This window comes from Salmo trutta, chromosome 19, assembly GCF_901001165.1.
Source record: "Salmo trutta chromosome 19, fSalTru1.1, whole genome shotgun sequence".
In the NCBI taxonomy this organism is placed as follows: domain Eukaryota; kingdom Metazoa; phylum Chordata; class Actinopteri; order Salmoniformes; family Salmonidae; genus Salmo; species Salmo trutta.
In genome coordinates, this window is record NC_042975.1 from 27,463,839 (window position 1) to 27,479,550 (window position 15,712).

The 15,712-nt window shown below is 41.2% G+C and overlaps 1 protein-coding gene across 2 annotated transcripts in view; it reads right to left on the reverse strand.

Annotated features, from left to right (window-relative positions):
• Positions 1-15,373, reverse strand: part of LOC115154272 (collagen alpha-1(XXVI) chain) — a 71,133-nt gene extending 55,760 nt beyond the window's left edge. The window contains exons 1-3 of one of the 2 annotated variants that reach the window (XM_029700323.1): positions 14,908-15,370; positions 13,954-14,076; positions 12,154-12,257 (exon numbers count right to left, since the gene is read on the reverse strand). In XM_029700323.1, coding sequence (XP_029556183.1) covers positions 12,154-12,257; positions 13,954-14,076; positions 14,908-15,068 — 388 coding nt within the window. In that variant the 5' untranslated portion in view covers positions 15,069-15,370. Of the gene's footprint in view, positions 1-12,153; positions 12,258-13,953; positions 14,077-14,907 lie in introns of both variants that reach the window. The other variant, XM_029700324.1, reaches the window with a different exon arrangement.
• Positions 15,374-15,712: the final 339 nt, after the last annotated feature.

Below are 15,712 nucleotides of genomic sequence, written 5' to 3' on the forward strand. Positions count from 1 at the left end.
TTGTCTCTAATTGGAGATCATACTTAAGTTGGGTTTTTTTCCACCTGGGTTTGTGGGAGATTATCTTTGAGTCAGTGTATGTTTCACCTCTGCGTCACGGTTTGTTGTTTTGTCATTCAGTTTATTTACGTAGTTTCACTGTGTAAATAAAATGTGGAACGACACACACGCTGCACTTTGGTCCGCTCCTCCTTACGACAGCCGTGACAGACAGGGAATTTTTACTAGGATTAAATGTCATTGTGAACAACTGAGTTTAAATGTATTTGGCTAAGGTGTATGTAAACTTCCGACTTCAACTGTAGGTTTTAAATCAACTTGTGAATTTGATTGAATACAGCTACAATATGGGAGAGGGGCTCCCTCTGTATGATCCCTCCTTATATCTTGATGTAATGACATGATAAAAAATTGCCAGATAAACCCTCGTTTATATAAAAATGTATGTTATTTTCAATAAATGTGCAAAAATGATTAAACATTTTTTTTCTTCCACTTTGTCATTATGGGGTATTGTGTGTAGATGGGTGGATAAAAAAATCTATTGAATCCATTTTGAATTCAGGTTGTAACAACAAAATGTGGAATAAGTTAAAGGGTATGAATACTTTCTGAAGGCATTGTATCTGACAGTCACTCTATTGTCAGAGCCAGTGATTTGTGTACAATTTCACTTAGTTAGCTACTATACAAACGTCATTCTGTTACATACATGACCACGTTTCTACCATGATACATAATTCAATTAGCCAGTACTTTGTCAGTGTAAGGGGTATTTGGTTGCACCTGGAATTCATGCTACTGACTCATACCACTGAATTACACTGAGAGAGGTATATTACGGGTGCTTCCCAGGGATATCGCACTGCCTTACAGTCTGTGGATGGGAGTGGTGGGTGGGGGAGGTTAAGTTAGCAGGACATGAATCAAAACAAAGCGGTTGGCATATTTCTGTGAGAGCAGCTACAGCTCCACGGCTGAAATCTGGTCACTGTAACCCAAGCTGAGTCTGAGAGAGGGGCTCCCTATGAGAAAGGCAACCCGCGTCCCGAGGGGGCTCAGTCTGTCCAAATATTTGACCAAACACACAGATAAGTGCCTGTAGCCTGCAGACAATCACAGAACATTGCTTTCTCTGCTTGATTCAACCTTCAAGGGACGGTTCACTCAAAATACACGTTTTGACATAAAGTCGCAATAGAACAGAATAGAAAAAGTATGTAAAATTACTGTGCTCCCTCTGCAATATCTTTGGTGTCCACATGGGGTGGGAATGAAGACACCGCATCAAAGAAAATAGAAAACACCTTAAACTAAGTGCTTCTGCTGTAGATGATGAATAATTGAATACAAGCAAAGTGGCCAGATGTTCTCAAGCCCTGCTGTAAAAGCAAGGGGACCCCTCTTTCAAAGACTTATCATCCAAATCCTTCCTTTGGTCACAACAAAGGCTGTGGTTGGTTTTTCTGGGTCTCATTCCTTCTGTTGACAAACAAATTCCAGGCTGGTCTACCAGCCCTCCATTAGTCAGATCTGCTGCCAGTCAGAGCAAAACACAGACAGACAGATGCAGTTCAGAGCCATGCCAATGGCTCACCTCACAAGCTCCCGTCCTTTAGCTGACGACGCGCTTCAAGTCAGCCAGGTCAGAGCCATTGGGGTACATGTCTAAATGTCTGTTTGAAGGGTGTTTTGGGGTGTCTGGAATAGTTTACAGTACATTCTTAGACTCTCCTGACAATAGTTGTGCTCCTGGAATAACAATAAAAATGTTTATGGGTACTTGTAGATTAATCATTTTAGCATGTGATGTCTCTATTCTTAGTCTCCTCAGATGCACATTTGCTTGGTTTTTCTGAAGTTCAGACTCTCACTATGGGGATGATTTGCTTCCTTTGCTTGGTGAGTAGGGAGATCTGGATAATTGATGATGCACTGGAGGAAAGTAATCAGCTTATTCCCTACTGTGGATCCAAGGAACCTGTCATCATATACAGTGCCTTCAGAAAGTATTCATACCCCTTGACTTATTCCACGTTACAGCCTGAATTCAAAATGGATTAAATCAAGAACAAAACACTCACCCATCTACACACAATACCCCATAATGACAAAATGAAAACATGTTTATAGACAATTTTGCAAATGTATTGAAAATGAAATACAGAAATATCTAATTTACAAAAGTATTCACACCCCTGAGTCAGTACTTTGTAGAAGCACCTTTGGCAGTGATTACAGCTGTGAATATTTCTGGGTAAGTCTTTAAGAACTTTCCATACCTGGATTGTGCAACATTTGCACGTTATCATTTTCAAAATTCTTCAAGCTCTGTCAAATTGGTTGTTGAACATTGCTAAACAACAATTTAGAGGTCATAGATTTTCAAGTATATTTAAATCAAAACTTTAACTCGGCCACTCAGGAACATTCACTGTGTTCTTGGTAAGCAGTTTAGATTTGACCTTGTGTTTTAGTTTACTGTCCTGCTGAAAGAGGAATTCCTCTCCCAGTGTCTGGTGGAACGCAGACTGAACCAGGTTTTTCTCTAGGATTTTGCCTGTGCTTACTTTTTTATCCTGAAAAACTCCTCAGTCCTTAACGATTACAAGCATTCCCAAAATATGATGCAAACACCACTATGCTTGAAAATATGGAGAGTGGTATTCAGTAATGTGTTGTATTGGAATTACCCCAAACATAACGCTTTTAGTCAGGACAAAAAGTGAATTGCTTTGCCACATTTTTTACAGTAGAACTTTAGTGCCTTGTTGTAAACAGGATACAAGTTTTGTTAAACACTATTATTGCACACAGGGTGAGTCCATGCAACTTATTATGTGACTTCTTAAGGACATTTTTACTCCTGAACGTATTGCTTGAAAACGTATTTAGCTTACCATAACAAAGGGGTTGTATACTTATTGGCTCGAGACATTTCAGGTAAAAAAATATTATTAATTAGTAAAAAATTAAAAATAGAAAAACATAATTTCACTTTGACATTATGAGGTATTGTGTGTAGGCCAGTGATTTAACACAGCAAAATGTGTAAAAAGTCATGGGGTGTAAATACTTTCTGAAGGCACTGTAAATGCACGTCAATGCAGCAATCTTTTTTGACCTAGATAGTTTGTGTGTTATTGATATGTAGGATATGTGTGCCTTTTACATTTTTTATTTTTATTTTTTATTGATGTAGTTAAGTCCTTGAGCTGTTCTTGTCTATTAATGTTCTGTATTATGTAATGTTTCATGTTTTGTGTGGAACCCAGGAAGAGTAGCTTCTGCAACAGCTAATGGGAATCCTAAGAAAAATCAATACCAATCCTAAATTGATCACTTGAGTTCCCTGATGACATTTTGGAATCAGGGTAATAAATGATAACCTTTTGACCGCTGACAAATTGTGCATGAATAATAGCATTACCAAATGCATACGCTTATGTGATATCTAGTAATACCGCTGAACAGTAATTTGTTATGGTCACTTAAAATACAGGCCAGGGAGTATCAATCAAATAAGAATCATGCCAAATTCAGCAAATAACAATTCACTACAAAGTCTTGGTTTTAGAGGAGGAAAGCAAATGATTGTGGCAGCTTTCTCAAGCCCCTGTCATGAAAGCCATAGAAGCAGAACAAAAACAGTCAAGTGAAATATTACAGACCCAATCACCTATTCATTCAAAGGTTTTTCTTTATTTTTTACTATTTTCTACATTGTAGAATAATAGTGAAGAAATGAAAACTATGAAATAACACACATGAGATTATGTAGTAACCCAAAAAAGTGTTAAACAAATCAAAATATATTTTAGATTTTAGATTATTCAAAGTACCCACCCTTTACATTGATGACAGCGCTGCACACTCTTGGCATTCTCTCAACCAGCTTCACCTGGAATGCTTTTCCTACAGTCTTGAAGGAGTTCCCACATATGCTGAGCACTTGTTGGCTGCTTTTCCTTCACTCAGCTGTCCAACTCATCCCAAACAATCTCAAATGGGTTGAGGTCGGATGATTGTGGAGGCCAGGTCATCTGATGCAGCACTCCATCACTCTCCTTATTGGTCAAATAGCCTTTACGTAGCCTGGAGGTGTGTTGGGCCATTGTCCTGTTGAAAAACAAATGATAGTCCCACTAAGCGCAAACCAGATGGGATGGCGTATGGCTGCAGAATGCTGTGGTAGCCATGCTGGTTAAGTGTGCCTTGAATTCTAAAGGAATCACCGACAGTGTCACCAGCAAAGCACCCCCACACCATCACACCTCCTCCTCCATGCTTCGCGGTGGGAAGCACATATGCGGAGATCATCCGTTCACCTACTCTGCTGTAACGGTCGTCGTAGTAAGTGGACCAAAGTGCAGCGGGTTGAGTGCTCATTATATATTTATTTAGAACACTTAAGAAAACAAAACAAGAAAAACCGTACGCACGAACAGGATTACAGGCTAAACACAGCAGTGCAATGACAACTTCCCACAAAACACACCCCTATATATAGGACCTTCAATCAGAGGCAACGAGGAACAGCTGCCTCCAATTGAAGGCCAAATCAATAAACTAAACATAGAACTAAAAAGACTAGAACATAGAAATATACTAACATAGAACATAGCCCAAAAACCCCGGAAAACACTAACCAAACACCCCTCTACATAAACACACACCCCGAACCACATAAAACAAATACCCCCCTGCCACGTCCTGACCAAACTATAATAACAGATAACCCCTTTACTGGTCAGAACGTGACATCTGCGTCTCACAAAGAACCAAAAAAATCTTTCATTTGGACTCATCAGACCAAAGGACAGATTTCCACCCGTCTAATGTCCATTGCTCGTATTTCTTGGCCCAAGCAATTCTTTTATTATTATTGGTGTCCTTTACTAGTGATTTTTTTCCAGCAATTTGACCATGAAGGCCTGATTCACACAGTCTCCTCTGAACAGTTGATGTTGAGATGTGTCTGTTACTTGAAATCTGTGAAGCATTTCTTTGGGGTGCAATTTCTGAGGCTGGTAACTCTAATGAACTTATCCTCTGCAGCAGAGGTAACTCTGGGTCTTCCTTTCCTGTGGCGGTCCTCATAAGAGCCAGTTTCATCATAGCGCTTGATGGTTTTTGTGACTGCACTTGAAGAAACTTTCAAAGTTCTTGACATTTTCCAGATTGACTGACCATCATGTCTTAAAGTAATGATGGACTGTCTTTTCTCTTTGCTTATTTGAGCTGTTGCTATAATATGGACTCATATGGTATTTTACCATATAGGGCTATCTTCTGTATACGACCCCAACCTTGTCAAAACACAACTGATTGGCACAACTGAACATCAAGTTCTTATTGCCAACATGGGCAATACATCTATCGTCTGATTCATTAACAAAGACTGTTTCCTTTCCTTCTGGTTAAAGTCTGACACTTTGATATAAAGGTATTCCACGCACATCCAGGCAAATTTCACAGGTGCAATTGAAGTGTCTGAACCTAATGAAGACCTTATCGTTAAAAATTCGGCACAATATAACTACATTTTTCTTTCTTTCCTATAAAATCTGACAATCGCCATGTTCCTGCAACATGCTCATCTTGACATGGACTGGCAGTCAGGGCCGGTTCCAGGCATAAACGGCATAAGCGGTCGCTTGGGGTCCCCTGAGTTCCTTTATTTTAGGAACTCTGTTGGGGTCTCAACTTACTATTGAGAGTAAGAATCGTAGCATACACCAGGTGCAATTTCAAAGTCACTGACAGTCACTCAATTAGTCATGTCAGCTAACAATTTTTTATTGGTAGTTAGTCTAGCCAGCTGTCTAAACTTGTAGCAATCATGGCCGAATACTGACTGGCACACAGGGCCAGGGGGCCCGCATTGATTTCGTTAGTCATTTTCACTCAGATACAATATTAACAGGGCATAAGTCATACAAAATGTGCAGAATTGCAGGAAATTTGCTTCAAAACGGCAAACATGTCTCTCCACCCCATGACAAAATTTGTAGAATTGCATGAAATGTGTTATGATTTTTTTTCTTTAAAACTGCAACATTTTCTCTACGCCCCATGGCAAAATGTGTAGATATTCAGGAAATTAACTATAAAACGTAAATGTTTCTGTCCACCGTCAAGAGGGGGGGGGCACTATAATGTTTTTCCGCTAGGTGGAGGGCCCTCCAATCAAATCTTGTTTAATGCCCCAAAAGTCTACAGCCAGTCCTGCTGGCAGTTCATGACAACACTTGCTTATGAAGTCCCATCATATTCTCCCTGTCCAATGTTCCAAAGAGTAGACATCGTGATGACTCTTCTCTTGGCCAGCTGTTTCCATAGGCCAGTGAAATATGGGGTACAGCAGCTGTGCATGCACTACCACAGGCAGCTGGCTGAGTCCCAGCTCTCACATCCACCAGGTTACACACACACACACACACACACACACACACACACACACACACACACAAACTCAAACACACAGGGAGGCAGGCTTCAAGGCCAGATAACACACCAGCCGCCCAGCGCATGACGACAACCTGAGGCAACACAACCCGGAGCCTGAAACAACAAGGATGCGCTGGTTTCGATTAATATCATGCTCCCTGGGAGCGAACACTCTCTGAAACGACTGTGTCGATCGAGTGGGAGGGAAAAGACCTCCTATTGCCAGATGATGCCATTTCTTTACCTCAGAAGCAAATGATTTCGGGATGAAGATGGGGAAGTCATGTGGGTCTTGCCACATAAGTGGGATGACTTCTGCAACTGTGGCTTGCCTATCCAGGGATAACAATGCCTCCTGAGCACTGACCCTGGGGTGCTTTGCTTCAACAGCTCTTTGCACTTTTTCAAGTCACAATGGAGTTTTGCAACAGGTATGTGTACAGTGAACGTGTACGGCTTCAACTGCTCATTTTCCAGGAATACACATTCTACTTTTCATACAGGTTACAAATCTCTAGTCTCTGCATTTCCATCTCCTCTCTTTCTCTGTTGCTTTATACCTATACAGTGCCTTCAGAAAGTATTCACACCCCTTGACTTTTTCCACATTTTGTTGTGTTACAGCCTGAATTTAAAATGGAATAAATTTAGCTTTTTTGTCACTGGCCTACACACAATACCCCATAATGTCAAAGTGGAATTAATCTTTTCAAAATGTTTACAAATGAATAAAAAATGAAAAGCTGAAATGTCTTCGAGTCAGTAAGTATTCAACCCCTTTGTTACGGCCTAAATAAGTTGAGGAGTATAAATGTGCTTAACAAGTCACAAAATAAATGGACTCACTCTGTGTGCAATAATAGTGTTTAACATGATTTTTGAATGATTACTTAATCTTTGTACCCCACTGTATAAAGTCCCTCAGCTGAACAGTGAATTTCAAACACAGATTCAACCACAAAGACCAGGGAGGTTATCCAATGCCTCGCAAAGAAGGGCACCTATTGGTAGATGGGTAAAAATAAAAACTGCAGACATTGAATATCCCTTTGAGTATGTTGAAGTTACTAAATACACTTAGTATGGTGTGTCAATACACCCGGTCACTACAAAGATACAGGTGTACTTCCAAAGTCAGTTGCCGGAGAGGAAGGACACTGCTCAGGGATTTCACCAATGGTGACTTTAAAACAGTTACAGAGTTTAATGGCTGTGATAGGAGAAAACTGAGGATGGATCAACAACATTGTAGTTACTCCACAATATTAACCTAATTGACAGTGAAAATAAGGAATCCTCTACAGATAACTAGGCACTAAAGTAATACTGCAAAAAATGTGTTTTGTTTGGGGCAAATCCAATACAACACATTACTGAGTACCACTCTCCATGTTTTCAAGCAGCGACCATGGCTGCATCATGTTATGATATGCTTGTAATCGTTAAGGACTGGGAAGTTTTTCAGGATAAAAAATAAACGGAATGGAGCTAAGCACAGGCAAAATCCTTTTGAAAAAAACCCTGTTCAGTCTGCTTTTAACTAGACACTGGAAGATTAATTCACCTTTCAGCAGGTTAATAACCTAAAACACAAGGCCAATTCTACGCTGGAGTTGTTTAACAAGAAGACAGTGAATGTTCCTGAGTGGCCGAGTTACAGTTTTGACTTAAATCTACTTGAAAATCTATGGCAAGACTTGAAAATGATTGTCTAGGAATGATCAACAATTCATTTGACAGAGCTTGAAGAATTTTTTAAGGAATAATGGGCAAATGTTGCACAATCCAAGTATGGAAAGCTCTTAGAGGCTTATGGGTTATTGTGTGTAGATGGGTGAGAAAAATAAATAAATGTAATCTATTTTGAATTCAGGCAGTAACACAACAAAATGTGGAATATGTCAAGGGATGTGAATACTTTCTGAAGGCACTGTATACAGTATGCCATTTAGCAGACACTTTTCTCCATCGCAAAATGTTCATATGGGTGGCCCCAGCGGGAATTGAATCTACAATCCTGGCAATGCAAGTGCCAATCTCTACCAACTGAGCTTGACAGGACTACTCTCCCATCTCTCCCACAGGACGACAATACATAACTCAAAATTGTGCTGCTGCCAGAGTCCCTCACCTCAAACTGCAACACGGCTACACTGGAGCTTTCCAGACCGACATTTTATACCTTTGAACATTTTTGAGTCAGATAAATTAGTTTTTTTCTGACTAGCACAAATTTTCTTCACCAAAATAAACAGATCAAGTCATGCATGAAAAATATGATATGATATCTGATTGCCATGGTTGAGATCCTACAGTATAAGGCCTGTGGAGTACACAGCCATGTGAATGACTGCAGAGATGGAGATGTTTGGTGGTGGGACCAGTAGCAGATGTTCATGGCTCAGGGATAAATCCTAACTCATGAGTGCTTGAAGTGCACACAAATCTCCCCATAACAGTGAAGCCATTTGCTTGTGTGAGAGGGTGTGTGTGTGTGTGTGTGTGTGTGTGTGTGTGTGTGTGCGTGCGTGTGTGTGTGCATGTTATAGAGCTGAACTTCCTGCCATGAGACATCTAATCACTGGGGTTCCTAGTCTGTGAAGACATCCGCTATAACAGAGAGGTGGAGAGTGGCAGAGTTTGTGTAGGGGGGTAATGGAGGGAATGGGGAAGACAAGGGAGAGTAGGGAGGATCGGTACAATAACAACAGAAGGAGCGTATGACCTTGGTTTCCCCTGAAATCCAAAACAAGGCTGGACCCCCAGTAGAACAGACCAGTAGGGCCCGGGGGATCACTATACTGAGGGCCGCCCCACACCGCCACAGTCTGGCTCTGTTTACCCATTCACAGAGAGAGCACTTCCAGTCAGTGAGAGGCCCCTCTCCAGATGGTGTGTGTGTGTGTGTGTGTGTGTGTGTGTGTGTGTGTGTGTGTGTGTGTGTGTCCGCACAATGACTTGCAAATACAGTACGACAACAACATGTTGTTTTTGGTACAATTGTACACTATCAGAGTGCAGCATACTCAGTGGTAGCCAGTGGAACACCAAGATAGAAACAATAGATAGTGATCTCAGTGGTAGCCAGTGGAACACCAAGATAGAAACAATAGATAGTGATCTCAGTGGTAGCCAGTGGAACACCAAGATAGAAACGATAGATAGTGATCTCAGTGGTAGCCAGTGGAACACCAAGATAGAAACAATAGATAGTGATCTCAGTGGTAGCCAGTGGAACACCAAGATAGAAACGATAGGTAGTGATCTCAGTGGTAGCCAGTGGAACACCAAGATAGAAACAATAGATAGTGATCTCAGTGGTAGCCAGTGGAACACCAAGATAGAAACGATAGATAGTGATCTCAGTGGTAGCCAATGGAACACCAAGATAGAAACGATAGATAGTGATCTCAGTGGTAGCCAGTGGAACACCAAGATAGAAACAATAGATAGTGATCTCAGTGGTAGCCAGTGGAACACCAAGATAGAAACGATAGGTAGTGATCTCAGTGGTAGCCAGTGGAACACCAAGATAGAAACAATAGATAGTGATCTCAGTGGTAGCCAGTGGAACACCAAGATAGAAACAATAGATAGTGATCTCAGTGGTAGCCAGTGGAACACCAAGATAGAAACGATAGATAGTGATCTCACTGATAGCCAGTGGAACACCAAGATAGAAACAATAGATAGTGATCTCAGTGGTAGCCAGTGGAACACCAAGATAGAAACGATAGATAGTGATCTCAGTGGTAGCCAGTGGAACACCAAGATAGAAATTATAGATAGTGATCTCAGTGGTAGCCAGTGGAACACCAAGATAGAAATTATAGATCGTGATCTCAGTGGTAGCCAGTGGAACACCAAGATAGAAACGATAGGTAGTGATCTCAGTGGTAGCCAGTGGAACACCAAGATAGAAACAATAGATAGTGATCTCAGTGGTAGCCAGTGGAACACCAAGATAGAAACGATAGGTAGTGATCTCAGTGGTAGCCAGTGGAACACCAAGATAGAAACAATAGATAGCGATCTCAGTGGTAGCCAGTGGAACACCAAGATAGAAACAATAGATAGCGATCTCAGTGGTAGCCAGTGGAACACCAAGATAGAAAAGATAGATAGCGATCTCAGTGGTAGCCAGTGGAACACCAAGATAGAAACAATAGATAGCGATCTCAGTGGTAGCCAGTGGAACACCAAGATAGAAACAATAGATAGCGATCTCAGTGGTAGCCAGTGGAACACCAAGATAGAAACAATAGATAGTGATCTCAGTGGTAGCCAGTGGAACACCAAGATAGAAACAATAGATAGTGATCTCAGTGGTAGCCAGTGGAACACCAAGATAGAAACAATAGATAGTGATCTCAGTGGTAGCCAGTGGAACACCAAGATAGAAACAATAGATAGTGATCTCAGTGGTAGCCAGTGGAACACCAAGATAGAAACAATAGATAGTGATCTCAGTGGTAGCCAGTGGAACACCAAAATAGAAACAATAGATAGTGATCTCAGTGGTAGCCAGTGGAACACCAAGATAGAAAAGATAGATAGTGACCTCAGTGGTAGCCAGTGGAACACCAAGATAGAAAAGATAGATAGCGATGCATACAGACAATCTTTGAGAACAACATAGACACAAAAAGCTGAAACCCCTGTGAGGCCATTCTTCATTTAGACTTTGACCCATTACAACTTTATACTGGTATCTGCAAAAACAATTCTGCCATTAACACTCATTTCACATCTTCATAACATTGCTTTCCTTCTGTAAGTTGACTCCTCAGAGTCAGCACAGAGGAGGGTCATCGCCAGTCCTATGTTGAACAGAGGTCCAGTCTGAAATGGGGAGCAGAGCCATGTTCTCTGTACTAGACACCAGTCATAAATTAGAGACCTTGGTCTCAATTGGACTCCCTTTAAAAATAAAGGTAAAATGAAATCAATTAAATGAACTCTGAACCACCATATCAGTTACAGAAGAAATACTGTGTCTTGGTCCATTAACCCCTTGCCCGATGTGAACTTACGATAAGGAACATTGTCCCAAGAAAAAGCAGAACAGTGAGTCCAACCAAGAGGGAGGACATGTAAGTCAAATCTGGTTCAGTGAACCAGAACTATCTTCATTACACCACAGTCAGGAGATTAAATAAACAAACCACAAAAACAAAATGCCCAGTCTAGAATACAGTGCATGAGTGGGTGATGATCGGCCACTGTTTTTCACCCTGTGATTTTGATGTCATACAGTACATAGCAGGGAGTTTAGGATCAAAGAATGTATGAGGTACACAAGGGGACCACTGTTTTGACTGCAGTGTCCTTGGGGCATTTCTACCTCCAGCTCGCCAGCTCTCTGAGTTTAAAAGGTAGACAGATAGATAGACAGACGAACGGACTGAAGGACGGGCGGACAGACACAGGTACAGATGTAGGATCTTATTTTGACACAGCAAAATAATCTTCAGCAACAGAATTTGAACGTTTAGTCCATAATGTTGCTTGATCAGTGGTTAGGCAATTAGCTGGCTAAAAGTAGGCTACATGAAAAGTGCAATACTGTTCATATAACCATGTGTTAGTGTGGGTTTTCAGTGAATTTATGTAAATCACAAAGCTCATCTACATTTGCAGGAAAATTGTCAGCATCAAAAGTGATGAAATTAAGATCCTACATCTGTACAGTACTCTACTCACCCTCTTTGCAGTCGTCTCCCAGGAAGCCGGGGCAGCACTTCCACTCCAGTGCTGTCACCTGGCGAAACGTCAGCCTGTACGTGGGCCGGACCAGGGTCCTGTAACTGAGAGAAGATGATAGTCACTGACGGGCAGCACTGTAGCACTGGGGCACGTGTTCACTTCATAGACATCATTAGAGGTCTTAACACTGACATCAGTAACATTACTGTAGGACAAACCTTCACAGACATCATTAGAGGTCTTAACACTGACATCAGTAACATTACTGTAGGACAAACCTTCACAGACATCATTAGAGGTCTTAACACTGATGTCAGTAACATTACTGTAGGACAAACCTTCACAGACATCATTAGAGGTCTTAACACTGACGTCAGTAACATTACTGTAGGACAAACCTTCACAGACATCATTAGAGGTCTTAACACTGATGTCAGTAACATTACTGTAGGACAAACCTTCACAGACATCATTAGAGGTCTTAACACTGACATCAGTAACATTACTGTAGGACAAACCTTCACAGACATCATTAGAGGTCTTAACACTGACGTCAGTAACATTACTGTAGGACAAACCTTCACAGACATCATTAGAGGTCTTAACACTGATGTCAGTAACATTACTGTAGGACAAACCTACACAGACATCATTAGAGGTCTTAACACTGACATCAGTAACATTACTGTAGGACAAACCTTCACAGACATCATTAGAGGTCTTAACACTGACATCAGTAACATTACTGTAGGACAAACCTTCACAGACATCATTAGAGGTCTTAACACTGACATCAGTAACATTACTGTAGGACAAACCTTCACAGACATCATTAGAGGTCTTAACACTGACATCAGTAACATTACTGTAGGACAAACCTTCACAGACGTCATTCAAATCCTTTACAAGGGAGAGAATACACTGACCTCTTTACACTGGGAATGACTCTAAATCTAAATATGTTTAATCCATCTGTAACATAGGGATAAAATAACAATGTCGATCCAAGCTTAACACTATGTCCGAATACCCTGAGTCCATTAAAGTTGTCTTTCTGGAAGACATAGAACAATGGAATGCAACCACACAGTTACAAATCACACACATCTACAGTATATGATAAACGGCTATGGTCTTACATCAGTGTCTTTTCTGGGAGCAATGGCAGACCTGGGAATACTGGAATGGGAATGGGAAAAATCATATTCATATGCCTTAATGGTGTATGACTTGCTGCTCTGCGTGGTGTGCTAGGGAGTAAATCTGCCTTCTTCGACCAACAAACAACTTAACAAAGAGCATTTCCATGGGGTGAATTATCAGTCATTAGACTGTCTGTAGTCAAAGCTGGATGATATAAACACATCATAATTATGACCCCTTGTGCAACATCCGGCCAGACTCTTGGCCAGCTGAACTGAAACCAGAATCAATGATCTGATCTTTTCCCTTTAAGAATGCTTTGTCTTCAGGAGATGTAGAATGATGAATCTAAAGACACCAAAATGTAATGGCACTTGACCCATAGCTATCCTGAAGGCGACTAAGGGAAACCTGGAAATGGTAGCCGCCAAAGCTTTTGGCTCAGCAAGATGGTTTGTTACCATATAGGCTACTGCAACCCATTATGATTTATATCTAGCTTGTTGACATGAGTGGATATTCCCTAAACTCAATATGGGTCCCAGCACAACACTGAAATCATAACACTTCATGTCTGAAGTTGTAATTGCCGCTGCATGACAATCAATCTGCATGAAGGGCCTGTGGCGGTGAGTGAGTGAATGCCATTCATACCTGATGAGGTTAGAACAGGGTCTTGGCCACCGGCAACTCTGAAACACTCGCTGTACCAGCGTCTCCGTCCCGTTGTGCACCTGGCATGACACAGTCTTCGACACTGTGTACTGACACCAGTTCCTACCAAAGGAGACCACAGGGAGGCAGAGTTTTAGTGTGTGTGTGTGTGTCTAGGTGTGTGCGTGTGTGCGTGTGCGTGTGTGTGGAAAATAAAGCATTTTTTTATTGCAATTCTTATTTTATTGAGGAAAACTCTGGGAGGTCCGCTTATGTCAATTGAGAAGTTTGGAATATCAGGCCAAATCTAGTAAGACATTAATAAATGTGTTCATATTGTCATAAACTAGTGTTGAGTGACAATGGGCAATTTTTAAGTAGTCTGCTCCATTAATTCATTCCAAACCAAACCAGAGCCACATCTTAATGCTTTGTTTCATTATTGCCAGTACTGCTTTTCATGTAGTTATTCATAGCAGGAATTGCAACAGTTATATACTTTTGGTTACTTCATTCAGAATGCAAATTGTCATGCTCAAGCGTACACAACAAGTTCAGATTTCTCAACAGAATGACAGCTATAATTTTTTTAACTTGTTTTTTATTTAACTAGGCAAGTCAGTTATTTACTTATTTACAATGACCGCCTACCCCGGCCAAACCCGGACGACGCTGGGCCAATTGTGCACCGCCCTATGGTACTTCCAATCATGGTCAGTTGTGATACAGCCTGGAATCGAACCAGGGTGTCTGTAGTGACACCTCAAGCACTGAGATGCTGTGCCTTAGACCACTGCACCACTCGGAGCTTCCCCCCAAAACAGATTTTTCTGCAGATCAGTATATGTTTAACCTTGAACAACAACTTGGAATCATATTAACTTTTCTGATGAATACATGAGTGACTTCATTAGGTTTTCATTTAAGCTACTTATTTGCTTGAGGTCCACTTACCTGCGAGCTGCGTTGGTGCCTGCAAGGGGTCCAGCAGTGTGTTCAGTGTGGATGCGTTGCAATGTCACACTTGGAAACTGATAGACAAACCCGGTCCCTTGTGACAGACTGGGTGAACACATCCAAATACAGAGAAAGCTCAAAATTATTGAAGCTGTCATTGTCTGCGGATTTATGTTTCCTTTCGAGTGAGAGTTTGAACACTCCCTGTATTGTGAAGTGCATAAAGTTAAGAGACGGGCGTCTTGGGAATGCAAATCCGCAGGGAACGAATATATCGTCCTAATTTGTCATTAAAGTAAATTAATTCCATATAAATCTGCAACGTCGTGAGACATTCTGTAGTGTTCTCCCGGTCCCTGCCTTCGTCGTGTTAGGCGTTTGCCTTCCAACTCTGGAGGCGATGTCTACTGTCTGCAGCAGCGTGCGCGCTATAACTCACTGGAGTTTGGAGAGTTCGACGCAGCAGTTTTTGCGCAGAGCCTATTACTGCGCAGTAATGTAGAACGGATAAAGTTCACCACCATCAACAGAATAAATAGTGGTAGGCTAGCTATTAGTTTTACATATATGGAATAGGAAGCCATATCAAACTTTATCCATACATAATTTACCAGGCACCAACATTAACTAACAGGTGCTTAAATTCAAATCAAATAGTGATGCAAATCATTTCGGTTTAATTGATCAAAAAGTGTAAAAAGTAGCAATAGATCTGAAGGAAAGAACTAGTATAGGCTGGTAGGGGCCTAGAGTAAGAGTGCATTTACACATTGTTAGATAGTACTCACAACCAGTATAATCT